The sequence below is a fragment of the Notothenia rossii genome, assembly GCF_949606895.1.
Source record: "Notothenia rossii genome assembly, chromosome: 11".
Lineage (NCBI taxonomy): Eukaryota > Metazoa > Chordata > Actinopteri > Perciformes > Nototheniidae > Notothenia > Notothenia rossii.
In genome coordinates, this window is record NC_136910.1 from 15259569 (window position 1) to 15287568 (window position 28000).

A 28000-nucleotide genomic window follows, 5' to 3' on the forward strand; every position below is an offset into this window, starting at 1 on the left:
GTCAGTTTAAAAGGGGGACGCTGTGTGTGTTTTCATGCTGTGGCCAAATAGACCTTTCCAGCCTCCTTTTTCTCCCATGTGAAGATAAAATGCTTCACTATGGCAACTAGGGCTTCCCCCTCTGGGTCAATGAGTTGTCTAGCTAGCTGGTTGCTTTAGTCGACTACAATTATTCATTTTTTGGGGCATTCTTCATTCTGACTTCCAATATGTGCACATCTCCGAATCAACAATATTTATAGTGGTGCTTTAGGGTGAGTATTTATTGGAGAAACTTGGTTTAGGAGCAACTAAATTGTATACATTATAGTTGACTCAAGGACAGCCCTGTAGTCTCTGAAATATTAGGATTTTAGGGTTGTTTGGTTTAAGTATAGTAGTAAAGGATAGGATAAGCCTTTAACTAAATCACTGAAAGTCAATCCAATATCCTCACAAGTATCCAAAACAAAAAAGCAGATGCTCCCACTCAATGATGGGGTGCCCTACGTAACGTTCCCTCTTTTTGGATAAGTATTCACGTGCGTGAGTGCTCTATCACCATCGCTAATGTGACGCCACAATGGAGTGCCGGTGATGTGGGCCCGGTGAGGGGCCAAAGTCATCAATCAGGCGGATCGAAACCGCAACGATAAATCAATAGCGGCCCCCGGGAGCAATGACAGTGGCGCGTGAATCCGCCTCGGTCTCTCTCGCGGCCATCCATCAACAAGTCCACAGTTCACCAAGTACAGGGCAGCAGCCACGCGCACAGTGGCGGCATGTTAGCGGTTGTACGGGAGGCGGGAGGGTAACATTAAGACATGTCAGTGTGTGGAAAACGAACCGGGACTGTGGCGACAGGGTGAAGTTAAAGGGGAAGGGCTGCGTGTGGCCGTTAAAGTGGCAAGCGGCGTGCAGCACGAGGGGGAGTTGCTGCGTAGAGGATAATTACCGACCCGAGACCACCTGACACAATAAAAACCTACAAGTGACAATAGAAAGGTGGAAGAAAACCTAATAAAGGGAGACAACGCTGCAAGTGCTGCTGCTGATGGGAGGAAGCACACCGGAAAAGAAGGTGACAGCCACACTGTGAGACTGTCACATCTGTTGAGGATAACAACTGGCTGACACCCGCCCAGAACCTCACTCACACACCTACCGATGGTGTCCGGTCACACGCGCGTCCCCCTGTCCTCTATCAGTGATGTAGTCCATTCAATGCGAGTGTTTTCTTTTTACTCACCCCGTGTGCTGTCGCTGCCAGTCTCCGTCCGCTCCCCTGTCCTACGGTGTGACTTAACGCGAGAGAAGGCGAGCCGTGGGCGCGTGCAGCCCCCACTTGCGCCATCCATCGCTGCGGTCGCGGCACGCCACTCTCGCGATACCGTGCCATCTTCATAGGAGTGTGTGTGGTGTGACGGTGTGACGTAGCAGTTTTACCAGAGTCCCGTTGGCTCACTCAGCCCGATGCCGCCGTCTCCTGGGCGAGAGGCGAAAAGAGCAGTAGGATGGTGATGTCATCCCGTATTTGATTTTATTTATTTATTTTTGATAAGGACAATCAGTGGCGGTTCTAGACTTATTATACCTGAGTGGGAGGAGTTATTTTATTGATGGGGGACCATATATAAAGGGAGGGGGGGGACAAAGAAACAAAGAGAGTCATCAAGTTTTCAACAATTTTAGCATCAACTCATTCCCTACACAACAACAATAACAACAACAACAACAACAACAACAACATCAAATACCTTAAGTGGTGTTTGTTTTAGTAATATTTGTGTCAGTGACTTGGTTACATTTTCATTAAATACAATTTTAAAATCTGGCTATTGTTACCTCAACATCAAATTACATTTCAGTCTTTGCTGCAAAAATATCACCAATGGTGTCATCATGACATTTTCTTTTGGAGAGGGGCCACAGGTGGCGTCCACATTCAGTGTTACAGGAGCATTAGCCCCATTTGTTTGGTTCTCTCACACACCTCCACAGTCAGATGTAACCTGCTGTCAGAAACATGGAGAACACCTGTTTACTTCCTTTCATTGGAGATCTGCCCGCACAAGTTTACTGTCACACTGCTGTTCACAGAGAAGGTGAGAGGTCATCTTATAGGCATTTACAGAAATAGAAACCTTTTGGGGAAATCCCCGTATCTGTTTTCTTGGTAAAAGTTAGATGAGAATTTTGATTTCTATTTTAGACATTTTGTTTATATATTCTTTATGTGGGTTAAAAACCCCACATAAAGAAAGGCTTATAAGATTTTTTCTTTTGGCTCTTGCTTACTTACTTTGGGACCTAATCCGCTACTTTATTCATTTATTTTAGACCTTTGACGATAAAGTTCTTTGTTTTTTTTAAATAATCAGGACTTTTGAGTAACACTTCAACAAGTCCAGGACTTGCACAGTGTTGAAATGAGAAGCAGACAGACCTTTTGTAAAGGGGACTTTATTGCATAAATACATTGTTTTAAGAGTGCAGAGTGCTCATCTGTACCTATTCACACAGGTCTTACATCGGTTCACAGCATGCTAGATATGGGTAAGACTCAATCATGGTTGGAGATGATGGGATTAGAAAGCACACTATATGGGAGATTCTAAGTCATTTTCCATCAAGTCGTTTTTTAAGTTGTTTTTTTCCCCAGCAGTTCTACCAATCATCATGTTGTCAGTCATGCGGTGTCAATTATAAACTGTGCCTAATGTTCTCATTTATTCACTCATGAGGGTGTTTCCTTCATGTGTGTGTATGAGTTCCAGTGCATGTACTGCTTGTGTGTGCAAGCGTGTTCACAGGTCGTCTGTCTCATCGAAGGGGATGATGTCCATGTCCATGTGGAGGTTTGAGTTGTCCTCACTGCAGATCCATCCAATGGGGGTGCGGTTGAATGAGGGCCGTGTGCGCATGTCCCCCTGCTGGCCGGGCAAAGGCTCCATCTCGTCTGTGCCATCATTGAACTGTGGGAGTTCGAAGGTCAACGCCTTGGACACCTTGTCTACGCCGCCAAATGGCAGCGCGGTCCTTGGGAAAGAGAACAAAAGGAGATACAGGAAGTTAGGGAGCAAGAAGGGAAGACCAGGAAAGATAACACACAACATACAGAACCTATGACTTGTAACGTAATTTTATTACAAATTACGTGAAGTTTCAATGTTACACATTGTTTGCGGGTTGCAGGGATGATCTACTTAACCAACTATGTGTCATGAGAACAATGGAATTTCAATTTCAATTCAAAGAAAATGTATCTTCTCTGTTGCGCGTTTAAACACAAAGTTACTGAAGTGAAATTACTCAAAACATTACAAGAGGCGTAAAGCATTGCCGTAATGGTATTCATTTAGCTTTTTATTATTTTAAAACAGTTTTTAAAACATAAAAATATATCCCTAAGGTTCCAAGATTGATCTTAAGTAAAGGATGGTTTGAAACTAAAATAATGTTTGTTGGGTACGTCTGGGATTTTTTTACATTGACAGGAAACTTATTTGTGATGCATCAAAAACAAGCCTAACACAGGAGAAAATATGTTTCCTTTGAAATTTAATTTACAATTCAGTTTTGTATTTGTAGGAGACCAGGCTGACTGACACATTTTATATACTGTATAGCCAATTTTTTTTTACTTATAGGGTAACGCAAAACAACTATGGACAAATTAAATCAAGTCAGCTAAATTCAATGGTCTCATCATTTTACTTTGTGTTGCATACAAGGAAATGTGATGTTTGTTTGTGTTTACCTGTTGAAGCTCTTGTACATTGGCAGGTCAAGGTGCTCTTGGATGGGTCCCGGCATGCAAGACCTCATGGTGGCTCTCAGCTCCTCGTTGCCCCTCATGGCCCGTTCCCATGGCGATACGTAGATGGGTACATACTGCTTCCTTCTCTTCTCCTTCTCTGCTTTCTCATCCAATATCTCTTCTACGACTGAAAGCACCCAGGAGGGGAGAAGCAGGGAGATTTAATGCAAAATCTTAACAGAAAGAAACACTGAAAAAATCGAATAATAATCTTTGTCCCCACCTTCTTCCTTCGTTACATCAGGCTTTGGTGGGACAGGAGGGGGGCACATCAGCATGTTCTCAAGATTCTGCTGGAAGACAAAAAAAGGAAAATCATTATTCTGCTCCGTAAAGATCTATACACACAACCTAGTGTTCACAAACACAACCTCCCATTCTATTATTCACTCTAGAGTCTATACCTTGTTCATGGTAGTCACAATGAACTTCTCTACTCTTTGCTGTCTCATCCTGAACATCTTGGAGCCCTTGTTTGTGTTCAAAGAGAGCTCCTCCAGCATAGTGTCCTTGGGCGTCTTGATCTTGGTGCCCAGGTCAAACTCAGCAGCCTCGGAGTCCGACTCATCATCTGACAGGAAGAGGAAGAGGGTGTAAGGAAGGGATTAAAATATTGCAGGTGGTGTATGAGGAGAAAAGGTAGGGAAGATCTTTATTGAATTATATTGCATTACTGCACCAATAAGGTGCTTTTATTTTCATCAAATGTTCTGTTGATCTGTCCAATCAGTTCAAAAGTAAAAAGCGTGTTTTAATAAAACAAATGTTATAACTTTTGTGAAGACTTTTAATAAATACAAATATTATCATTTTGGGAAATATCCTTATTTGTTTCCAGCAACTCTTCTAGAAACGTATATGATGCTACAGCCAGCATTTCTTAAATTAGCTTAGCAAAAAGACTAGAAAAAGGGAGAAACACTGAGCCTGGCTCTGACTTGTAATTGCACTGTTGAGGAACCTGCAATCTAAGTTTTTCATACATTACATAATTACACCATATGTGTATAAGTTATGACAATAAACCTTTGAATCTTGAATCCAAATGTAAGGAAATATGCTAAGACGCAGCACATGTTAACAAATGAACACCTTATACAGTATCTTGTGTACAGCAACAGTAAAGTGTAAAATAGTTGCGACAGTTTAAGCAAAGCTAACCTTTTTTGGCTGTATTCCGAGTGAAACGCAAGCCATACATCTTCCGTACTGCAACGTATTCCCTTGTGAATGTTTGAGCAGTGTTTAGTTATAACAGGATTGACATAAAGTGCATGTTATTGGGCCATTTCAAAGTGGACGGGCCTTAAATGTAGACATTTCACATTGGCTTGACTGCATAGGGAGAGACGTCTCTAAACCAGGGGATCATTTATTTTGAGCTAAATCAACTACCCTGTGTGAACATTAAATGTAATGCTTTAAATCATAAGGTCCTATATGCGCTATGGGCTTCACGAATGCAGAAGATCAGTGGAACATCTGGGTCATTTTATTCTCGAAAGTGAAACATTTTTGGCTTAATGTCCCATCTCCAACATTGTATCAAGTTATCTTTATACATCATCTCTTATGTCATATCTTGTTTTACACCAGAAAAGCATATGCTGTTAAATAGGTTCAAGATATGAACAGTAAAGGCGTAAATTATTCATTCAATCCTCGGCAACTATGAGAGCAGTATTGATTTTATTCTCAATACTGCTTGGGAAAGAAACCCAAGAGTACCAGTTTTGGGCGTTTTTTTGTTTTGTTAATAAAGTCTTGGCGGATGTAAAACACTTTCTGAAAAGTGCTCTCTCTTATAAGCCAAAACCATTTGGAAAATTAAACTGTGGCTTTATCTTCCACTGTATATCTTAAATTAAACAAGGGATGTATGAGAATGAAAAGGGCACATTTTTATCCTCTGTTATTCCATATTATCCTTGTGACGAATTACAGATGAAACCTAGTGTACAAACATGTTATGGGGTGTGTGTGTGGGGGGAGTTGTAGGGGTTACTAGGCCAAAGCAATATAGAAGAAAAGGGCACTGGGGAATGTCAAGGCAGGTTTTCTGTTAGAACTGTTTATTGAGGGAAATCCTAATAACACACTGCCGCTCTCCCTCTCTTTCCACTCTTCTGTTTCAGTGATGGAGAGATCTGATGAATTTTACTGCTCCACAGAGCTCCTCATAAAACACTCTTCTCATCCACCACATACACTCTGATATCACTCATAACACCTGGAGTCCAGCCATAAACCGACACGCACACATGCGCACGAAACCCATCTATAAAGCGGGGAGTTGGCATTGCAATGCTGCGGAGAGCTGTTAGCAGTACCTCATAAATCAGACTTGTGCAAGTGGGTGTGTATTAAGTGTGTGTGTGTGTGTGTGTGTGTGTGTGTGTGTGTGTGTGTGTGTGTGTGTGTGTGTGTGTGTGTGTGTGTGTGTGTGTGTGTGTGTGTGTGTGTGTGTGTGTGTGTGTGTGTGTGTGTGTGTGTGTGTGTGTGTGTGTGTGTGTGTGTGTGTGTGTGCAAGAGAGAGGGAATAATTGTGGCTGCTGAGCAGAGCGAACTCTCCCATGGGAATATTGATTAGAGTGTTAATTCAGAAGAATGTGAAACTGGAGCTGGCTGCTGACTGGGAGGAAATTGGACAGACTGACAGAGGCAGGGGGAGGACGGACGGACGGACAACGTGCAGGCATGGGACAAATGTCACAACGATACAGTGGCAGGGATGATTGATAGACGAGTGGGTATTAGCTGGAGAAAAGTAAGGGATAAGCAGGGTAAGCTCCTGACTGACTGACTGAAAACAAACTGGTGAAAAGATACAGATGTTGCTGCAGATCTGACAGCAGAAGGACACAAATGGGGAAAGACAGATTGTTGAGGCAAAAGCATGTAAACAGACACTCAGACCATGCTCAGATTGCACTCTCAGGGATTGGCAAAGGATATATTGTTGTTGGTAGCATATTATGCAACAAGTAAATGTCAGTCATATCGGCTCTGTGAGATTGCCATTAGGCATGGTGTTACTGTTGAGCTAAAATGTGCTTTTGCCAGCAGGCTAATATGCAGATTTTTAGCAATATTTATTTATATAATACAATTATGTCACCCATCTTGATTTACTGTGTTGGCATGTTAATTCTCTGATTAGCACTAAATAAAAAGTATAGCTATGGTGAATGAGAATATCATTAATTGGGCAGGATGTTGGTCATAAACCCAAAAAGTATTGATACAGATTGAAACCTGATGATTGCTCTATATGAGAAGTCAGAAGATCAGAAAAGTTATTAAAAGTCATCATTAGTTTTTTTCACACAAAAATTAATGCTACTGTAACGATAAGTCAGGGGATCACCAGAGTGATTATAGAAAAACTCAAACGTTATGTAACTCAACATCTTACTAATCATACTAATTATTAAAAAGTACAAATAGCACAAATGTATAAGTACTAAATGATATTGCACTTAAAGTATCAACAGTGCTCGTATGCTAAACCATATCCCTTTTGAGTGTTTTATATTATATAATATCATATTATATTATACTGGATTATATTATTTTACATTGGATTACTCTTGCATTAATGTGCGAACAGACTAAGGCCAAAATATGAACCTGTTCCAATATTTTTACAAGTTGTGTTGATTCCACTTCAGGCGCCTTCAACAAATATGGTGGGAACAGATTCACCGTACTGGTATTTTGTATTGCCTCCAATGGTGACAGATTTGTGGCTGCTCTGCCATCTGATAATGACCAACATCCCTTCAGGATGCCACATGCATGTAAGAGATTGTGTTACTGCTTAGAACCGGTGTGTGTCCTTATTACATTTTAGGATCATAAGACCGCATGCAACGTTTACAACCCAGCAGTTCAATTTACACACACATGGGCTGTGCAGATGGCAGACTCCACTTAGTAAACCTTACAAATGAATTTGACATTTACTCGGCTGGATAGTCAGATCCCAGAGAAGGTCTTCGAGGAATGAGGGTGAAGATGACCCGCAAAAGGTTTTGGATGCTGTGTGTGTGTGTGTGTGTGTGTGTGTGTGTGTGTGTGTGTGTGTGTGTGTGTGTGTGTGTGTGTGTGTGTGTGTGTGTGTGTGTGTGTGTGTGTGTGTGTGTGTGTGTGTGTGTGTGTGTGTGTGTGTGTGTGTGTGTGTGTGTGTGTGTGTGTGTGTGTGTGTGTGTGTGTGTGTGTGTGTGTGTGTGTGTGTGTGTGGTAGGTGTAGGTGTGGGTTTTACCATCCTGGCTGATGTTGGACAGGTCAGTGATTATCTTGTAGGCCTTCTTCCTCTTGATTGGAGGGACAGGAGTGCTGGGAGGCATGGCTAAAGGACAACAAAGTGGAAATGATGACCTCGTAAAAATAATTGTCAGCGTGATTTACCTTTTTTTTGGGAAAGAATTGCAGTTGGACATTACATCTGGACTCACTATTTCCAGATCTTTCACCTTCATTTAACAATCGTCTCACTATTGAGATTTACCATCTTTTAAGATCTAAATATTTAAAGCTGCACTAAACAATATTTTTAAATTAACATTGAATCAATTGACTTAAAGGTTTGCTTGTGGTGAAAAAACAATTCTTAACCTACTCTGCAGTGTCCTACTCAGCTGACCAGAGCGTTTTAGCCCTCAATGCTACAACCAACTGTGCACCACCTGCCCAATTCCCAGACTGCAGACAAAAAGGGTTAGCAGCTAGCAAATGAAAATAGCGTAGCATTAGGCAGCTAAAGAGATTGGTGGAGACCAAAACAGAGCTTTAAAAGAGTAAATATTGGATTAACATTCATCAGGTGACCAGTGACATGACTCCATTTGAATGTTGTGCTGGAGGTTGTAACATAGGCAGCTTTTTGCAACAATAACTTTATAAGGCTATTTATATTTAAGGAGACTGTCCTGCCTAGGGGATCTTTTACAGTGTAAAACTACGTTTGCGATATAAAGTGGTCTCAGATCAGTGAAGTTTACATCATTTACTGAATGTATTATTGTGTGTTTTAATTCTATTTCTAATAGCATATCAATTGCTTATATAACATTTGGTTTTAAATATGCTCTGTAAATAAATTGGCTTGATTTAACTTGTAATCTATCATTAATTTAGTTTAATTTAAAGTGTGAGACAGACTTAAAGGATCTTTAAGAATTATACCCCTAATGCTCGAATGTTTTTGGTCTCTCGGGGTCCAACAGAGACAGAATTAGCAGCAGTGAAATGTGAAACCACAAAATTGTTTGCATACTGTCAGTAGTTCAAGAAAAGTCTCTCTTGTTTTCCAAGATATGTTTCTGTACAATTAGGTAGCACGTCATCCCAATTTCTAGCAAGCTCCAGCAGAAACCTCACTGGGTTCTGTAATTATTTTAAGCACAGGGCTATTGTGTGCGGGAGGACTATACACTATACACACCCCGGGGGGTCGCGAGATGATTACAACATTTAAATTGAAAATTAAAAATTTAAAAATAATTTTAAAAAATTGATTAATGGTTTTTATATATTTTTTTTTTTAATTATTATTAATAATAACTAACGTTTGCATAGACATTTTCAGGGGCGGACTAGCCATCTGTATAATTTCCCCGCAACGAGGCTCCCCCTTTGACAATCCACTAGCGCAGTGTTTGTGCGGAAAACTGAAATTAATTCACTAGCACCCCCCCACCCCCCCCCCCACCCCGTCGACAGGGGGTCGCCAGTCTCTGGCACTGTTATTTTGGGGGTCGCGGGCTGAAAAGTTTGGGAACCCCTGCCCTAGAGGGGGCCTAGTCCTAGTCCTAGAGGACTACCATTCCCAATGGCAGCTCGTGTCTCTCTTGGCTAACCACTCAAATGGGGGCTGGCAGTATGTTGCTGTTACCAGGGTCGAAAGCAATTATGTAAGGCTGGAGGTGAGTCCCACTACAAGAGAAAAAGCTGGCTGGCCGGTCTGCAGGGAGACAGTTAATGTAATTGCTTTTCATCCGCTGTAATTGAAGCTCATTTCCTATCCTGGGATTCAGTACTGTGCGCTATTTTTATGTACCCATGTTCTATAGTGGAGGAGTGGGACTGTACATTTAAAAGTACCAGCAAACACACTCACGGATTTGCACTCAAATAGCTTTTCTCTTGTGATTAATGTGAGTCATTGGCCATGGATTAAAACGGGGGATTACAGGTGTTTTTGAATGTTCTGGGACAGGCCGGATGGAGGTAAGCTGCTCTGCTGGAGGGCCTGGGTCTAGTTACCACCTCTCTGAGAGAAGAGGCGCTCCTATGGTGCTGACCCCCCTACCCGCCACGACCAGCCGATTTTAGCTCCTGATAAATCTTGAGGAGACAGCTGGGGAGGAAGGGCAAAAGGGCATCAGTAAGCACATTCCAAAATACACACTTAGATCCATACCCGTGGACTAAAAACTCCAATGCAGAAGGCCACATTCATCCCCTACCACAGTGTTAAGTACAGCAAGAGCGGGTGGAAGAAATCTACCATCTGGCCCTCATGATTTAGAAATAATTACATTTGAAGCAACGTTTTACTCGAGAAACTGTATTAGCAATAAACCGGTCAAATTAAGTATCATGTAAAGCAATTATTTAGCTATTTCTGGGACATTTAAAAAAAAAAAAAAAAGTTTAACATATAATATGAAGTAGACCATCGGCTTCTCTTTTAACTCATTAATGTATTCGAAATACTAAAAGCTCCACAGGCCACGGCCAAAATCCCAATACTACAGGACTTAAATTGAACTGTCTCACTGTATTTAAATAGGATCTAGAATGATTTGACAACTCTGTGAGCATCAGTGCCAGATACTCCACAAACACTCAAGGCATGTGTGAGAGACATTTCTTTATAGCTGCGGTCACACAATATCACTTAATGTCTTACCTCAGACCCAGTTATCCACAGGTCACAGAAGGTCACAGAAAAAAGGTGCTGCTCAGAGGAGGAGGAATATAGATTTCCAGGTAGATTTGTGTCCAAGAGCTTGTATTGTACTGCCTGCCCTCCTCTTCGCCCTGGAGAGAGTGAAACCCTATCATTAGGGCTGCTGCAATGCTATGGGCTAGGCTTCAGGGTTGGGGGGCAGGGGGGAGGGTTTGGTTGGGTAGGGGGTAGAAAGGGTGGGTGTGGTGTTACAAGTTCACAGGTTACTAAGATAAATGATCATAGAAAACTGACAAAGTTTTTTTGCAAGTATCACATTTATATATGTATTATAAAAACATAGAAACAAATAAATTACAAATGTTAAGATGACATGTAACTTATACCCTTTTCCCAAAAAAATGTTTGCAGGTTTTGCATTTTGTGACTTGACAGTAATAATGTTTTGTTTGTTGTCAAGTAGGAAAGGTGACTTTAAAAATATAACCTGTCCCATATTTTTCCCTTTCAGAAAAACCAGGGCTATTTTAAAATGAAGAAATAGTTCAGCAAGAATTCATAATATTTGATAATAAGCCTTTGGAACACAGGGAAGGAATGCATCGGTAGCATATATTTAATCCTGATTGTGAAAGTCAGCAGATGCTAGTAAAATTGATTAGGATCAGCACGATGATTTCATTGAATTCCAAGCCAGAACCATTTGTCCCATCCCTTCAATTCACAGGGAAACAACAGCAGCTTTTGATAAGATGACAAATAAAACCTGAGAATAGAAAACATATTTCTAGCAGTTACCTTCTTCCCCTGTCTCTTGCATGGTGTTATGTGCTTCAGGGCATTTATGCTTTTGTTGATGTGTCTTTCTCCCCCTCTCATAGTCTCTATTCATCCTCCTCCAGCTAAACAAATGTTGTGGCTTCGTGCCTTGTATGCTCCCGGCTACAGTGTGAGTTCCTCGTCAGTCACCTGCTTTTTAGGAGTCAACCAGAAGCCTTTATATATATTCAAATGACAATGTTTAAAAAAAAGGGTGACAGGGGTTGCTCAGGGGCAGTGTTGGGCAAGTTACTTTTAAAAAGTAACTAGTAATATTTATAGTTACTGCTCTCAAAAAGTAACTAGTTACTTTATTAGTTACTAAATTATAAAAGTAACTTGTAACAAGTTACTTTACTTTACTTTACTTTAAAAATAATAACAATAAAAATACAAGTTTTGGTGTTGATCTATGGCACAGTAATAGAAAATACAACTCCCCATCATTGTAGCAATTATCATTATGAAATTTAGTGGAACAATAAAACACAAAAGATATGTTTAGACATTTTGACAGGCATCTTTATTGTAGCCTCAACAATCAAGATCTGTAGTGCACTTGTAGTGCAATATGAAATAAAAACAACTACACTCTTTTGGCAGTCTGGGTCACTGCCGGTGGTTGAGACCATGTACATTACTTAGGTGCTTCAGGAGATTGGCATTGCTGTTTTTCGATGTGGACAATGCTTTCTGTCCTGCACACAGTTTACATTTTACCGTAAGATTTTTTGCGTCCTTTATCCCCACAAATTGAAAAAGTGGTTATATTTCCAAGTTGCAAATGCGCTGCTGCTCTCGCTGATACTTGCATCTGCCATTGTGTGTGTGTGGTTAGCATTAGCAAGTGTTCGTGTGTGTATTTTCCCCATAAGGCAAGACCCGCCCAACTCTGTCTCTGATTGGCTTACCCTGAAATGTTACCCCGCGTTAACCAATCATCACTCCTCTCTGGTTACTTTCACTTTTCCATGGTGCTGTGAGAGGACATCGCTGTATTCGCCTGTAAATTACATCCGCAGGGAGATCCGGTTCAGTTCCATCACATAATGTAACGCAGTAACGCACCCATTTAAATCACAGTAACTATAACGCCGTTACGTAATTGGAATATGTAACTAGTAACGCTATTAGTTACCGCAAAAGTAGTTGTGTTACAGTTTGTAACGGGTTAGTCCCAACACTGCCAGGGGTCAGTAGAGATGAAAATAGAGCTAAAAGAGAGGACAACAGCCTAAATAATCAGGTGGCCAGAGTCAGACACATGACTCCAAATGAATGCTAATGACTTTGCTAAATGTGCCAATAGCAAAGTATTTATAAACACATTTAACGTATCCACTTAACAAAGTTTGTTACTGCATAATTACACAAAATTCTGTCAATGGACACACCAGTGGCTCTGTGCCACTTTATAAAGCTAGCATGCAAACATGATTACAATGACGATGCTAACAATATGATGTTTAGCAGGTTTAATATTAGCCAAGTTCATCATCTTTGTTTAAAAAGTCTAAGCATGTAAACATCTGTAGTTCAGCACTTAGCAAAAGTATATTGGGCTAATGGGATTTATTTTGCCGGTCTTTCACCAATGTATTAAAGGGGACCTATCATGCAAAATGCACTTTTTGATGTATTTTATACATAAATATGTGTCCCCGGTGTGTCAGGGAACTCACGCAGCGTCAGAAAATAAAACCCTCTCTCTTTTCCTTCGTACCCAAATCTCTAAAAACGGGGGTACAACGGAGCTGAGATTTGCGGCGATTTGACGTCATATCGGCGGCGGACCCACATAAACGTTGCTATCAGAAACAATGCCCGTTTTGGACGTAATATGGTCGGTGTTTACATTAGCATCGCTAACACTCAGAGCTAACCTGTACTGCACAGGGCATGTGTGTGAAGAAGCAGGAAATAAAAAGGAACTCACCTTGTGGTATAACCGGCAAGAAGGCCTTTGAGCTCCATATTGTTGCAGAAATAATCCTTGATAATCCATGATATGGCGTTTCATCACCGCAGTATCTGCCGGTAGCATCTCCCGCATGAGCAGGCATAAACTCCCCTCCCTCTTTTTTATCTTTTTTTTTTTTTAAAGCTTTATACATAAAATCAGCACTTTTGAAACAGGAAGTAAAATAAAGGGATATGAGGCATGGCTAGAATCTGCGATCTGTTTGGTATTTTGAGCAAAACACTTCATAGACATGTTTTTTATATATTTTTATATATCTGAGACCTATGCTATTGCATGATATGTGACCTTTAAAAAAAAAGTTAAAGGCTCACCAAACTGATTACATATAATCCCAAGGGGAACATGAATGTCTGAACCACCATCCATCTACTAGTTCTTCAGATATTTCAGAGGTAACGTTTACCTGCCAGTGGCGCTAAATATAATCTGATTCACCAAGTCTATGTAAGAATTATTCTTTGGGGAACAGAAAAGTCAGTTCATTTTTAATGGCATCTAATAGCTGTTAAGATATTGCAGACTGGACAAAAATGGTGAGTCAACCAAGCACCATTGCACCATTGCCGACAGGCCCTTTAAGATTGCTATGCTCAGAGCCATGCCACTAGCACAGATAAAAATCACCCATGGAGTATGGCAGTCCTGAAATTGGACATGCCAGGTGTCCTTGATAGAGATGTGTGTGTAGCCTGGTTATAAATCCATCAGTCTATAACTCCCAGATAGGGTTTATTACCAAGCTGCCTGCTTATTAAAAAATGTCTTTTAGTTATAGTAAATTAAGCCAAACAGATCAGTCAATTGTAATTTATTATTTAGACTTAAAATACTTTAAAATAAATGTATTTGTCCATTATCTGACCTGACCCTAAACCCTGACCCCTTACCTAGACATTTGACTCTGTTGACACAGAACCACTACACTTTGGGAAAGCATCGGGAGGAGAAAGGATGTACAAGGTGGCACCTCCCCTCAGCTTTCAATCACATTGTAAAAAAGGCCATCGGAATTAAGAGTTTAGTACTGAACCAAATAACTGGAGATTAACAGCTTCAAAAATAGGTGAAATGGAGTGTGTGTGTGTGTGTGTGTGTGTGTGTGTGTGTGTGTGTGTGTGTGTGTGTGTGTGTGTGTGTGTGTGTGTGTGTTTGTTGTACCTACCACTAGCACAGCAGCTATAAGCTTACCAGTGGACCTGAACAGGACTAAGGTTAGCAGCTAAAGTTAGCCCCGCCTGTCACCAGATCTCAGTCACGGGTCAGAGGTTAGATCCCTTTCTGTGGTCTTGGTTGGGTTTCACAGCTCCAAGGCCATCAGTCGGCATATTTAAACAGCTCTAAAATGGAGGCCAACAATCCTGCAAAGATGTGTTCAACTGCAATTATCAGGAACATAATCTAAAATAGAAGAGTATGAAAAGAGATTAATGCATTTTACATTTTGAATCTCTTCATTCAACCGGATTTCTAAATATAGGCTCCTATGTAAGGATCTAGAAAATATATTTAAGATGTATGATAAAACACCGCCCTCTGCCAGATGTATAACTGTTTTGTTAAATGTGAAACATGCACTTTCTAGTTATGTAAAAGAGACAAACCATAAACTGTAGTGGTGCAGCATGTCTAGATGGCACATCCTACAGTGCCTCCATGTGGTGAAAGAAAAAAATAAAAAAAACATTTCCTGATGCCGGAACTATCACTTCAAAGGCTTTGTATTTGTTCTTTAAAATCCCCGAAGAGCAATTAAGCTATTAGACGAGTCAGTAAATGCCTGAAAGAGAGATAAATGGAAAAAATGAATGAAAGGAGGAGATAGAGTAATGTAGGGGTGGGTGACACAGGCAGAAACAGAGTGACAGCTGAGGTGAGTCATGTCTATTTTTATTCAACCGCATGTCTATGTGGAAAAAAGCTAAACTGACATGTTATACATCTCTTGTTTCATATCTACATATCGGAAATCAAGACTACTGTGAAAGGCTTCCCTTCTTCGTGGCAGCAGTGCTCCTCGCCCGATGAGAAACTACAGAAAACAAAACACACACTGCTGCAGATTGCAACTAAAAAAAGGCACACAGAAAAAACACACAAAAAAAAAAAAACAGCTCCTTAAAATGTATATAACAGAGGGGGAATAACATTAGCAGTAGCTCCTTCAAATCTCTTCATAAAGCACCTTTTCTGATATGCTTATGTTGGATGGCAACAGGTACATTGGGATGTTTTGCAGATTGGGAAGTTATGAATAAAATCCACACCTTTTATACCCGATATGTTTCTATAATGTCAATTCATCTGTGCTTCCTTTCCATCCTTTTCACATCTTTGGCTCGTCTCTCTTACAACAGTTTTATCGTTTCACATACTCTATTCTTCTTTTTATGTTAAAACTTAATTCTTCATCATTCAATACAATATTTACAGAACTTTGCTTCAGTTTCACCCAGCATCTACTTCTGTTCTCCATTTTCTTTTTTTATACTTTTCTCTGGTTGCCACACTACATTGACTTTGCTAAAAAAGAAAAAATGTTCCCTCTAGCTACGGCGAAAGCATTGCAGAAAATAAAGTAAACATGATTAAATGTGTGCGATAAAATGTGCTACATGGGTGGCTAATCCAAACAGATCTGGTGATAAAATGTGGTTGGCCGCAGCACTGAATAACAATGTCACAATACTAAAAATACATGGAACTATTTAGAACATGTTCTCAAAGAGCCATGGTTTATTATGTGCAGTCCAGAGTCTGTTTAGTGCATAGTGAATCCAGGGCGCCAGACACTAGGCTGCAGACCCATGTTTGAAGTGCTGAACCTGGGCCTGGGGACTCTGTTAGGTAGATTGCTGCAGGGTGCTGGTCGAGAGGAACCATTGGGCCCAATTGGACTCAAATCTGGTGCACTTTTAAACTGCCTGTTGGCCTGCGCAGAGTTGGAGGGTGGAAGGTGGGAGAAAGTAGGTACTTGATTTGGAGCAGGAGCAGCTGAGAAGTTGGGAAGTTGAGGAAGTGGAGCTGTAGGAGCAGGGGGAGGTGGGGGAGACAAAGGGGAGGTGGCCCACTGAAGTTGGTAAGGTTGGCATTGAGGTTGATAGGGTTGGTAGGGGACTGGGCCAGTAATGGGTGGAGGAGAGGTGACATCAGATCGCCACATCGGCTCTCCGAGTGTCGTAGCTGATCGAGGTACAATCACTTTGAGAGCAGGCCCTGTGGATGTTGGCGGAGGCGTGGAAAAGCGCTTCACCTCATATACTCGTGCTGTCTTCTGAGGACCCTTGGTCATTCCTCCCTGCTTCTGATAGTTGGAGGTGTCCTGGGGAACCCCACCGCCATAGCTGAACAAGGAAGAGTTGAGCTGGTAGGGTTGGTGGCTCATAATGTCGATAGACTTGAGACCCTTTTTCTGTCCTTTAGATCCAGCCACCCCAGACTTTGTGACCTCAGGCTTCTTCTGGGCCTTCAGAGGGCAGGAGGGAGACAGGAGGGGGTTGTAGCTGATGGGAGGTGGAGCACGGATGTTGGAGGAGTACTTCCAGGTGGAAGGAAGAGAAGGCGTTTGTGAGGGCTCCCTCGTCTGGGCAGGGGAGTAAGGCACTGCAGCAACAGAGGGAGATCGCTCCACAACGTACCGGTCCATCCTGCTCTGTCTGCGGGCAAACAGCTCACCTCCCTTACCCGCTAGCTGTGGCACCTGAGGGGCTTGGGGTTTGGGGGCTACAGGGGGTGGCTTGGTTCTTCGCTGAGCTTGCATGAAGTTGCAGGCCTCTGCCCCCAGCCTCAGCCAGTCCTCCTCTGGCCCTGACTCATGTCCGGCCTCCCCACTGGGTGTAGCTGTAGGTTCAACACCAGGAGCTCTCCCAAAATGAACATCCATGTTCTGGACCATCGACAGCAGGTCTGGGTTTGGAGATACATCTCTGTTCTGGATTGCACAGAACATTGGCTTCTTGTTGCTGCTGCGACGACGGGCATCATGCAGGATGCCGGTGCGAGCGGCAGGGACTGCGATGCGCTCCTCTCGTGACGCCAGAGAATCAGAGGAAGGAGCTTGCAGGGGTGATACAGTTGCCATGGCAGCATGGGGGCCAGCATTTGCAGAGCCTGTCATGTTGACGTATGGGTGGACAGGTGGATATTGAGAAGGTTGGGTTGGAGGAGAAGGAGGAGGAGGGGTAGGCTGGGCATGGAAGGAGACTTGAGTCAGATCAGGGTGATGTGGTTGGGAGATGGGAGGGGCAGAGACGTATCTGGAGGAAGGTGGATAAGTAGGAGCAGGAGAAGAAGTATATGGCTGTGGAGCCGGAGGGGAGAAAGGTTGAGCAGGTGGTGGATAAAACAGGGTACTCTGAGCTGTGGAAGGAGAGAAAGGGGCGGAGGGGTAACCATTCCCTGCGGGCTGAGGGTTAAATGTGGGTGGGTTTGTGGCAGGCTGGGAGAAGTGTGGAGAAGAAAGAGAGGAGGGAGGAGGGTTAACAGATGGGGGACTGTGGATGTTGTTGTTTCTTGCAGGGATGTACAGAGAAGTGCTAGAAACCGCTCTCCTTGGATCAGGTCCTTGTGCAATCCGAGTAGGTTGGAGGTTTACCATGGAGACGGCCGCCACTGGTTTGGTTGTCATGGAGGCAACTGTGGTTTTGGGTTGGGGAGGGCGGAACATCACAGAGGTTACAGATGGACGAGAAGAGGAAGGGCCTGGGGTGAAGGGGCGCGCAGTGCGGTTCAGGACATTTGGATTCAGGTGTTGGTCTGAGTCTGTCATTGTGCTTGGACTGAGATTAGGGTTAGGACAAGGGTTAGGGTTGCCATGTTGCCCATTTTGGCTTTGAAAGGGCATCTGAGATGGGCTCAGAATGACGCTAGCCCGACTAACAGCTACTGACCCCCCATTGGTCATAGCCACAGATGGAGGACACATGTGTGCAGCGTGGTTACTGATTGGCTGCTTGGTAATGCCGCTCTCCAGCCTTGCACCGGGATATGCTGAGCTCTCCAACTCTGAGACCTCCAACCCTGGGTTTTGATTGACAGATGTCACACGTTCTGGAGTATAATAGGCGGAGATGTCCAGCCCTTGGCTGTGATTGGCTGTTGGCGTGGTTGGAGTTGTCGGTGTGGTTGATGGGCAGGCAGAGCTCTTCCTGTCCAGCAGGTCTAGATAACCAGTGTCCCAGGTAGGGTCAAATCCTGAGAATCCCTCTTCATCAACTTCAGAGCCACTCAGTATGGAGCTTCCTCCTTCTTCCTCTGTCTCCCCTCCCGTGTCTCCTTCTGTATCCCCTCCTCTATCTCCCTCAGCTTTTCCAAAGCAGGTCAACGTGTATTTCTTGGCCCTTTGCCGGCGTTTCTTGAACATAAGCACCCCTTTCGAGTTGGGGTTGGGAGCATCAGTCAGCAAAGAGGCAATAGAGCGACATTTGGTGCGAGCTTCTTTCACCTGTTTCTCCACCACACTCTCGCCTCGGTGCAACTCTGAAAGACAGGAAGAGGAAAGAGATTAAAGGTATTGAGGGAAAGAGGAAACAAAGGAGGGATTTTTGAAAACGAATAACAAAGATGATGCAACAAACAACAGTGATTGTCGTCACTGACCACTACAGAGGCTGATTTATACGATAATGATACAGTGAGGATTACCGGTGACGGACAGGAGTGTGTGTGCGTTGTGGATTTGGAACAAATAATTCCTGCTGCTCTCAAGAGTCTAGTGACACACCCCTTGTTCTTGCATGAGTGTATGTGTGTGCACAGGTCCGTATCTCTGCTTAGTCCAAGACTATTTGAGACTTTAGGTCTTCTTGGCTATTAATGCACCCTCGGTGGGTTAGGGCGTTCATAAAGTCAAGTTGACTAAGACATAACTACACAAACACACACACACACATCACACACACACACACACACACACACACACACACACACACACACGTCACACACACACACACACACACATACACACACACACACATACACACACACGTAACTTGATAGTAGTTATATATATCTGTAACAAAGACTTGATATAATAAGGTTCAAAGCAGTTATCAGAGTTGAACTGGAAGAAAAACAAATCTTAGTTTATCATTTTGGCATTTGGTAATCAGCACTAACCAAAAAATAGTTGCATGGCTGGTGAGGGTGTTATTCTTTTTGTAGGTATTTGGTCATACACCACAGTATATGGTTTCACCCATTCATAGCACTAGATGAAAGATCAAGAGATCAACAAAAAGCATTTCATCCATAGGGCAAAATGAATAAAGACCATATGTCATAATAATCAATTATTTCAAAAGCATTTCGCCCAAGAACCGAAATGGCATCCCATTCATCCAGTATTTGTTGAGATATCTAATTCCCGACTTATGTGGTTGACTCATCAAACCAACCGACAGGCGGACCAACTTCGCTACCCCTCGACCCGTGTTGCCAAACATAGCTAAAGATCATTTGTAATTTATTTAATTAATTATGAATTATGACCCACAATAAGCAACACAACTTCATCAAGTAGATAAATCATTACTGGTTGACACATCAGCTTATATATTTTTTTCTTTACAATGTAACACCACAAAATAAGATTTACCATCCGAGGTAAAGATTAAAGGTCAACCTTCAAAGGTGCTAACAGAGCATGATAATTAGCAAATTTCTCTTCATTTTGAAAGATGGCAATTCATTGCAAACAAATGACCTCTAATGTGAGTGAGTCTACATGTACATATAGTTCATATGGGTCTTACCTGCGTACACGGTGTGTGGGATTCTGTGTCCACCTAGGTCTGAATCTGAAGTAGATATGAGGTCCCTCATCTCACAAATGTGAGTGTGTGTGTATCATTAAAGTCCCTGAGGTCCTCCCACACACACCCTCACAGAGTCCAGTTCTGCTCTGAATCTCTGTCTTCACGCTCTTCCCTCAGGGCACAGCCCATGTAAAGACCTTTGTCTGAGTCCAGTAACCCAAATCAACACATGATGTCAACCCACTATTTCTGTCTGTCTGACAGGCATCAAACACCTGTCCTGTCTCACACAAACACACACACCTACAGACACACACATACACAGGAACACAAGGACAGGAAGACCCCTCACCAGAGGATATTTAGACAGCAGTGTCATTCAGCGTGTGTGTATGTGTGTTTTTGTGTGTGTTTATTAGTTCATAAAGCTAATTATAGTTTATAGAGGATGGAGAGAGCTTGGTCATAACTCTTACTGATGTGCCGTTCTCTGCTGCTGACACTTCACACATAACAAATACTGCTACGGGTGTGCATGTGTGTGTGCGTGTGCGTGTGCGTGTGCGTGTGTGTGTGTGTGTGTGTGTGTGTGTGTGTAACGTGAGAAAGGGCAGGTCCCTGAACACCAGAATCGGTCATCAGTTGTCCTAGAGTAAAGCCCTAACCTAAGTCTTTCAGCCTGTTGTACTGGATGATAGATCCTTCATTACTGCAACATTCGCTCATCTTTAGTCTCAACTCGGTCAGTGCATAGCTATTCAGTTTGATCAGCTGCAATGTCCTGGTATAATGATACGGTAACCAGACTAGGATGATTCAATTTTGGAGATTAAAGGAATAGTTTGACATTATGGGAATTATTCTACTTCTAATTAATGACTGATGTTAAATGCCATTTTCTTAATGTCTTTCCTTTTTTTGTAAAGCACTTTGAATTGCCTTGTGTTGAAAAGTGCTATATAAATAAACTTGTCTTGCCTTCTATATGCTTATTGGCGAGATATTTCACTGAATATTCCTTCACAAACTGCAAATTGTCTTTTTTATACTTTGGTTTTAGTATGTATGAGATAAAACATGTTAATTAGTGAGCTAGCTGATTTCCTTTATCGATTGTCTAGTGGTTTCCAATTGTTTTGCTGAATATAAAGCATCATGTACTTTACTACTTGTATTGCAATTAGAGAGTGAGATTAGATATGACACCTTTTGGAAGCAGGGAGAGATAAAACTATACATTTTGTGTTGGAACAAAAACGAATATAGAACAGTATGAAAAACAAACGTAACATATCTTGTACTTTTATCTCAGGATATATTTCCCTATCCTTTTTCACAACATTAGCCACCATTTTTAATTTTGGCCAAAAACCAAAATATATTTAACTAACAATAACATAAACGAGAGAACGGCAGTTTAGTTTTGGTATTTCTCTAGGTAGATGACTTTGATTGACTAATCAATCAATCAAATGTTTAAAGCACTAGCATCATAGGCACTTCACTGATTCATAGTCCACTTTGCACACGTACCATACACCGCACATACACACACATTGATGCCAGCACACCCCACATATTCAGCTGTTTGGACTGTAAGTCAAAGTTGTGTCCAGTCTGTTGATCAGAAGCTTCAATACCTATAAATACAGCGAGTGAGGCAAATGCTCTGAATACTGACAGAAGAGATGGACTTTGGTTTGAGGGGACAGAGGGGGAGGAAGGGGGAAAATGGGGGGAAATGGGGGAAGTGGAATACCTCTGCAGGTGTCTGGTATATCTCACCCTATCACCACCAGCCTGTAAATGTAACTGGAGGCTTGGGTTGAAAAAAATAACCACTAGAGGGAGGTCTAGCTATCGATGAGCTTCACAATGACACAGCTGATGCCTTTAAAGACACCAGGGAATCTTTGGAATTTCAATTAAAAAAAAGTCAAAACTAAAAATAGTCTAGCTGCATCACCATGAGAAACTAAAATGACTTCTGTTTTAAGTTAATAGCTGGTTTACTATTCTCCAACTTGATTGAAAACAGTAAGTAAAATAAGCATTGAAATAATATCTCGCTGTGGAGCCGCAAGCCACTTATACCAATTTATTATTTTATTACAGTTATTTAGAAAATAATGAATTTGTATGCATAGAATTCAAATAAAGATGATTTTCTAAATAACTGTAATAAATAAATGTAACTACCATCAGATCACGGTTACCTCAGACATATCTGAATGATCTTGTAGGTTTTTTCAAAATTAGGACAATTTTGTCCATAAACCCTTTTATTTAATTCCTCAAACAATTTAAATTCTACACAAAGATGGACATTTCATTGTGTTTTTCAGGTGTGGTCTCTAAGCAGCCTCAGCAATCAGGTGCTGTTGATGCTTAAATTGCTACAAAAACACTGATTAGAACCTCTTTTGTAATCGCATGAAGGCTGTATGAATTTACTAGCATGAATAGAACTAACACATGTTTTAATAACTTTGTTTGTATGGTTGACTTTTCTTCCATTATGTATATGCACTGTATATGACTTTCCATTTTTTTTATTTTCCCTTGTTAACCACTTTGCGATCTCTGGATTATTTAGTTTTGTCTGAAGATATACTCACTAGCTTGCCGTGCTTTTTCCTTGTAGGTGGTGGAGAGCTCGTCGCTGACCGGGGTCTGCTGGGGCCCCACCATGGGCACCAGGTGTTTCCCAGAGCCCGACATCAGGGCCTCTTTCGCCCGCTCAGGAGACACGAGCGGTGGGCAGGTCAGCGCAAAGCAGACCCCTGCCTCCTGGAACCCACTGTCCACTTCTCCCTCCGCCTCCATCAGGCCCTGATCAGGGGTCGGAGTCTGAGGGTTGTTTGCTGGACTGGTCCACTCGGTCTGGGGGGGCTGGTAGATGAGCTCTCTGCGAGGAGCACCAGGGAGACACAGAGCGTCCCACTGTCCCTGCATGTAAGCTCCTCCATCTGTGGCGCTCTCATACCTCAGAGGAAAGACAAAACACAACACATTATAACACTGCAGTGCTAGATATCCTCTTTAGCAGTTGTGGACAGTAACAAAGTACATCTACTCTAGTACTGTACGTAAAATTCCCACATATTGTGGCACTATGAGCACGATGAGCATTTCAATTTTGCATTTTCTTTGTACTTCTACTTAATACATTTCAGAAGGACATTTTCTTTTTACTCCACTACATTAAAAAAGTCTCTCTCAAACTGGCTCCACATTGGCAAACATTAAAATGCTCTTAGAAATTATGATATAAAAGCACTTTAAAAGTAGTCATTCTGCATAATTTTAATTTTTAAACTTAAATACATTTTGCTGATGATACTTCTGCACTTTGACCTATGTAACATTTATAATTCAGGACTTTTATTTGTAATAGAATATATGAAGACTATTTCTAGTTTAACTTAAGTAAGGGAGCCTATGTAAAAAAGTTTGCCCTCACTACTTTTTTAGAAATAGATCAGTTATTATGTGTCAGCTTTTTTTGAAAGACTGACAAAAGAAACCTTTTTAGTCTCTGTCCCTTACCCACTCATCTCTGAGGTCTCCTCTTCTTCGTGGTTGTCATAGCGCGCAGGTGAGCGTGCGTGAGGAGGGGTGCGGCGTTGGCGACGGTGTGTGAGAGACTGTGTGTCTGCATCACTGTCCGTCTCTCCGTAGTAAGCCTCGCTGTCCGGAGGGGAAGTGATGCCCTTGTATAGCCCGGTGGGGGAGAGGATGGAGGGACAATGGTCGGGCAACGCTCCCACGGGGGGAGACAGGACCCTGACGGAGGAGTGAGAGGAGTGGGATCCAGAAGGCGCCCTGGGGACATTGAGTTTTGAAAATGAAAAACACACATCAGTTTGCTTGTTACAGCTTCAGTTAAAAAAGACTGATTTAAGTACAGTGTGGGGGTCCATGTTCTGACCTTTTGACCCTGAGGTAGAGCGTAGCAAGCTCCGTGTCTATGAGGGTCATGGCCTGAGAGTGACTGAGCCCGGCACACGTATGATCGCCAATAGCAACCAGCTCGTCATGCTCCTTCAGGCCAGCTTTGCATGCTTTGCTGCGCCGGCGCACCTGAGAGAAGACAGGGATCAATAACATGTTCATACTGGTAGCTGCTGTGAATATACACATTTATAAATTGTCTACTTTCCCATCTGATCTTCACCTTCCAATACTTATTAGCATTTATATTATTTATGACACTGATGTCTACAAGTTGTGTCCAAAGGGTTTTCCAGTCGAAGATATCTACTATTTCCCAAGAAATAAACGCTTAGAATAAAGGAAGAATTACATAATTTATTGTGTCCTAATGTTATTTATTATCTTGTTTTTCTTGCAAGCCTTGTGGGAGCACAACCCCAATATTAGGAACCTCTGTTTTTTTGTTTTAAGTTTCACAAAATGTCCCACAAAACGTATTGTAAATCTCTTTAGTGCTAACTCCTATATTTTAACTGAAGCTTCTCAATATGATGTATTTTTACTTGAAATAATACTTTGCTTCTGTTGTTGTCAGGAACAGTTTAAAACGTAAGTCTGAATGATGAATATGTTGTGATATATCACAGCAACAAATAAAGCTTTTTTTCACACACATATTATTTTTTTAAGTGACTTTAAACATAGTGTCTTAGCAGCTTGCTACTACTAGTGATGGGGTCATACATGAATGAAATGACATTTTACAGTTATTTGAACTATTCATTCACACATGTCAAACTGATTTGAAAGTGGAAGGACTCAGGATTACATTTTGGTAATGCAGATTATATATTATTTCGGGTTTGCACCTTGTTGTTATCTTAAAGTTTATATTTGCACTTTAAGATTCATATTGACAGAGTTTATTAAAGTTGTGGAGTTGTTTGCTCTTGATGCCAGCCCACTGTAAAAATACCCTCATCAAAGTGCACCTGCCACACTTTTTTAAACATTTACTAAATATAAAGAGAGAAAGCTTTTCTAAGCTTAAAAATAATGCAACTTAGACTTCTAAATGTAAACTCTTCTGAAATTGAGGTGGAACACTTTCCAAGGAATTTGCGATGGATAATGTTTTATCTTATTTTATCCTAAAAGAAAATTATAATATTATAATAAAAGTTTTGTAGGGCTTTAAATCCTTTCGGTGGCAGTCATGCAGATTTGTTACTTTAATGTTCTCCCTGTAAAAGTCCTACAGATTGACCTAAAGCTCCAATGTTTTTCACCCACAGCCATCCTTGCCCCCTGTATCAGAATAACTCCTGAAGTCATGCAGCTGTTCATGGAGGTCGCGAAGAGATGATGTCATAGGATCCTTCAGGAAGTATGTCTGCGGGCGGTGGGTGATAAATGGGAAGGAAAGTATTCTTGTCCACCAGATTGCAGTTTCCTCTATTAGAAGAAGATAAAGCCTCTCAACCCCTCACATATTCACACTAATAATACATACAGCTTATCTGCAAAAATGGAAAGTGTGTTCCTGCACCTACTTGGACTCCATTTGCCTTTATCTGTATCTCTTGACCCATTAATCACATTGCTGGCTCATAGAGCACACAAGCAAAGACAAGCTGCCTATCTTGTACTTTCCCACACACACACACACACACACACACACACACACACACACACACACACACACACACACACACACACACACACACACACACACACACACACACACACACACACACACACACACACACACACACACACACACACACGTGAACTTGAAAGAGGGGGTTTTAACAGCTGGTATCCACCGGGAGATGCCTGTCATTCACCATATGTTCCCCACAAACCCAAAATAAAACCTGGCAGGAATATCAACAGACAAGAAAGAGAGGCGCTAATGTGATGGAAAACTGAAAATAAAACTAACAATTACACCAATATTGGGCCAATACTGACTTACAAATAAAACGACATAAAACAGGAAATGTTTCAATGTTTGGCTCTGTGTGAACAAAAGGCCTTTTTCTATTCTCAGCTTCCAACCCCTCTTAAAATAAGCAATTCTTATCCTCTCGTTTGTGCTCCATTCCCAAATGGGCTTAACTGAGGTATGCCCAACCACACACACCCACACAGACAGGTCACATATACACCAACACACTGATCAAACTCATATCAAAGGTGACCTTATCTGCCTTAAAATCCTGGATAAAGAGAGGCCTATCGTGCCAAAGCCACTCCTCCTCCATTTTGAATCAAAAGTTATGACAGCTCGAGTGACCGGCCAACTTTTTGTAACGTCAGTGTGAGTGAGGTCGCATTCCTCCTCTCCAGAATAGATTTTCTTATTAGAGACTACATACTGGATTGTCAACAAACATAAACACAGACACAAAAAGCTTTTGGAAAAACCAAACTGGAAAAAAGGAGAATTTTCCTGGGGGCTTTAAATTGGATTATTATATCTAATAAATATGTGACGATGACAGATCTGAAACAAGTTCATTATTGACTGGGTGTGTGTGTTCACAGTAGAAACTGATAGTCTCTGATACTGCGTGATCGCATTAGGATGTAGTGATGAGTCCTTCCACTTTCAAATCAGTCTAAACATGTGTTCACGCTTTTACCCACAAACCCAACAGAATCACAAGAGTGTATTAAATTGGCTTTGACCAAAAGATCATGAGAACATTTGAGAATATGATAATTTTTCTGTTGCAGCGAGATGATAATTTGTGGTCAAAACGACTCGAATACCAGTAGAACAGTTCAATGTTCCAGAGTAACACTTACTTTCAAAGCATTTTAATCACTCATCAAACTAATCCCTCTCCATTTTACAGATGCTCTCCATAACACGGTACATTTTGCCTTTTAAAAATGAGCTAAAAACAAACAAGAAAAACATTTACTGACTAAAATGTGTATGAAGAACTAGATGATTACACTGACAAGATTTCTTAGTTTTTTTACATCCGAAAAAATATGAAGGCACCAAAATAAAGCCCAGTGGGACACCAATTAAATGAGCTACGAGTTCATTTGTTCATTTTATGTTTACGATAACGTTTCTAATCAACGCGTGGATTACAAAAACAGCAAACGGCCTCAAACTGCAATTAACAGCTGCAGTCTCCGTTAAACCTGTCTACTCATGTTACCACCTTGGAAAGTCTTTTCTGCCTCATAATGTATGCACACGCACAAACTGTACCTTAGCCACCTGAAGAGGTTTCTGCTGCTCCGCTCCACCCTGCAGCCTGAAGCCCCACGGGGAGCCTCCAGCGAGGGACACCACAATCTCCTCGGCTACCATCCCAGCTCACAGCCTACTGTGTGTGTGTGTGTGTATGATGGTGAATAAGTTGTTATCCCCTTCCTCAGTTCCTCACACTCCTCGAGTATCAATGAGTGAGGTCTTTCTCTCGATCCTCTCTGTGACCAAGGCACATCTCTCCACCCACGGGGAGACAGAGGGAGGCTGGCCTTCATCTGCTACACTGGAATGCTGTGTCGGAGGGTGGGCGCTCAGGAGGGTGAGAAGGGGCAATAGAGTGTGTGTGTGTGTGTGTGTGTGTGTGTGTGTGTGTGTGTGTGTGTGTGTGTGTGTGTGTGTGTGTGTGTTCATCCTCTCGCGTTCAACACTTGCCATGTCACTCTCAGGCACTCTGCACAGGACGGGATGCTTGCTGATAAACTCTCCCGAAATAACCACCACCCCTCCCTCTTTGACCCTCAGCTCAGCCGATCAGGTCAGCGGCTGCAGCTCGAA

General features: G+C 41.9%; 3 protein-coding genes across 9 annotated transcripts in view; all 3 read right to left on the bottom strand.

The window, feature by feature from the left end:
• Positions 1-1384, bottom strand: part of usp54b (ubiquitin specific peptidase 54b) — a 56835-nt gene extending 55451 nt beyond the window's left edge. For 2 of the 4 annotated variants that reach the window (XM_079658542.1, XM_079658539.1), the window contains exon 1: positions 1229-1384. The gene's annotated coding sequence lies outside the window, so the exon portion shown is untranslated. Of the gene's footprint in view, positions 1-1140 lie in introns of all 4 variants that reach the window. The other 2 variants (XM_079658540.1, XM_079658541.1) reach the window with 2 other exon arrangements.
• A 1040-nt stretch (positions 1385-2424) lies between these two features.
• Positions 2425-10877, bottom strand: myoz1b (myozenin 1b). Of its 4 annotated transcripts, XM_079658839.1 has the most exons (7): positions 10717-10873; positions 9995-10161; positions 8065-8151; positions 4204-4370; positions 4023-4092; positions 3740-3926; positions 2425-3018 (listed from the first exon to the last, which is right to left on the bottom strand). In XM_079658839.1, exons 3-7 carry the CDS (start codon positions 8147-8149, stop codon positions 2787-2789), a joined length of 741 nt encoding a protein of 246 aa, XP_079514965.1. In that variant the 5' UTR covers positions 8150-8151; positions 9995-10161; positions 10717-10873; the 3' UTR covers positions 2425-2786. The 4 variants fall into 4 exon arrangements, with proteins under 4 accessions (XP_079514965.1, XP_079514967.1, XP_079514964.1 ...); XM_079658841.1 differs by lacking the exon at positions 9995-10161 and having other exon boundaries at positions 4023-4089; positions 10717-10877; XM_079658838.1 differs by lacking the exon at positions 9995-10161 and having other exon boundaries at positions 10717-10877.
• A 4508-nt stretch (positions 10878-15385) lies between these two features.
• synpo2lb (synaptopodin 2-like b) lies at positions 15386-27782 on the bottom strand. Its single transcript, XM_079660375.1, has 5 exons — positions 27443-27782; positions 24203-24354; positions 23821-24096; positions 22890-23257; positions 15386-18994 (listed from the first exon to the last, which is right to left on the bottom strand). The coding sequence occupies exons 1-5, from the start codon at positions 27542-27544 to the stop codon at positions 16278-16280; spliced, it is 3615 nt and encodes a 1204-aa protein (XP_079516501.1). The 5' UTR covers positions 27545-27782; the 3' UTR covers positions 15386-16277.
• Between the last annotated feature and the right edge of the window lie 218 nt (positions 27783-28000).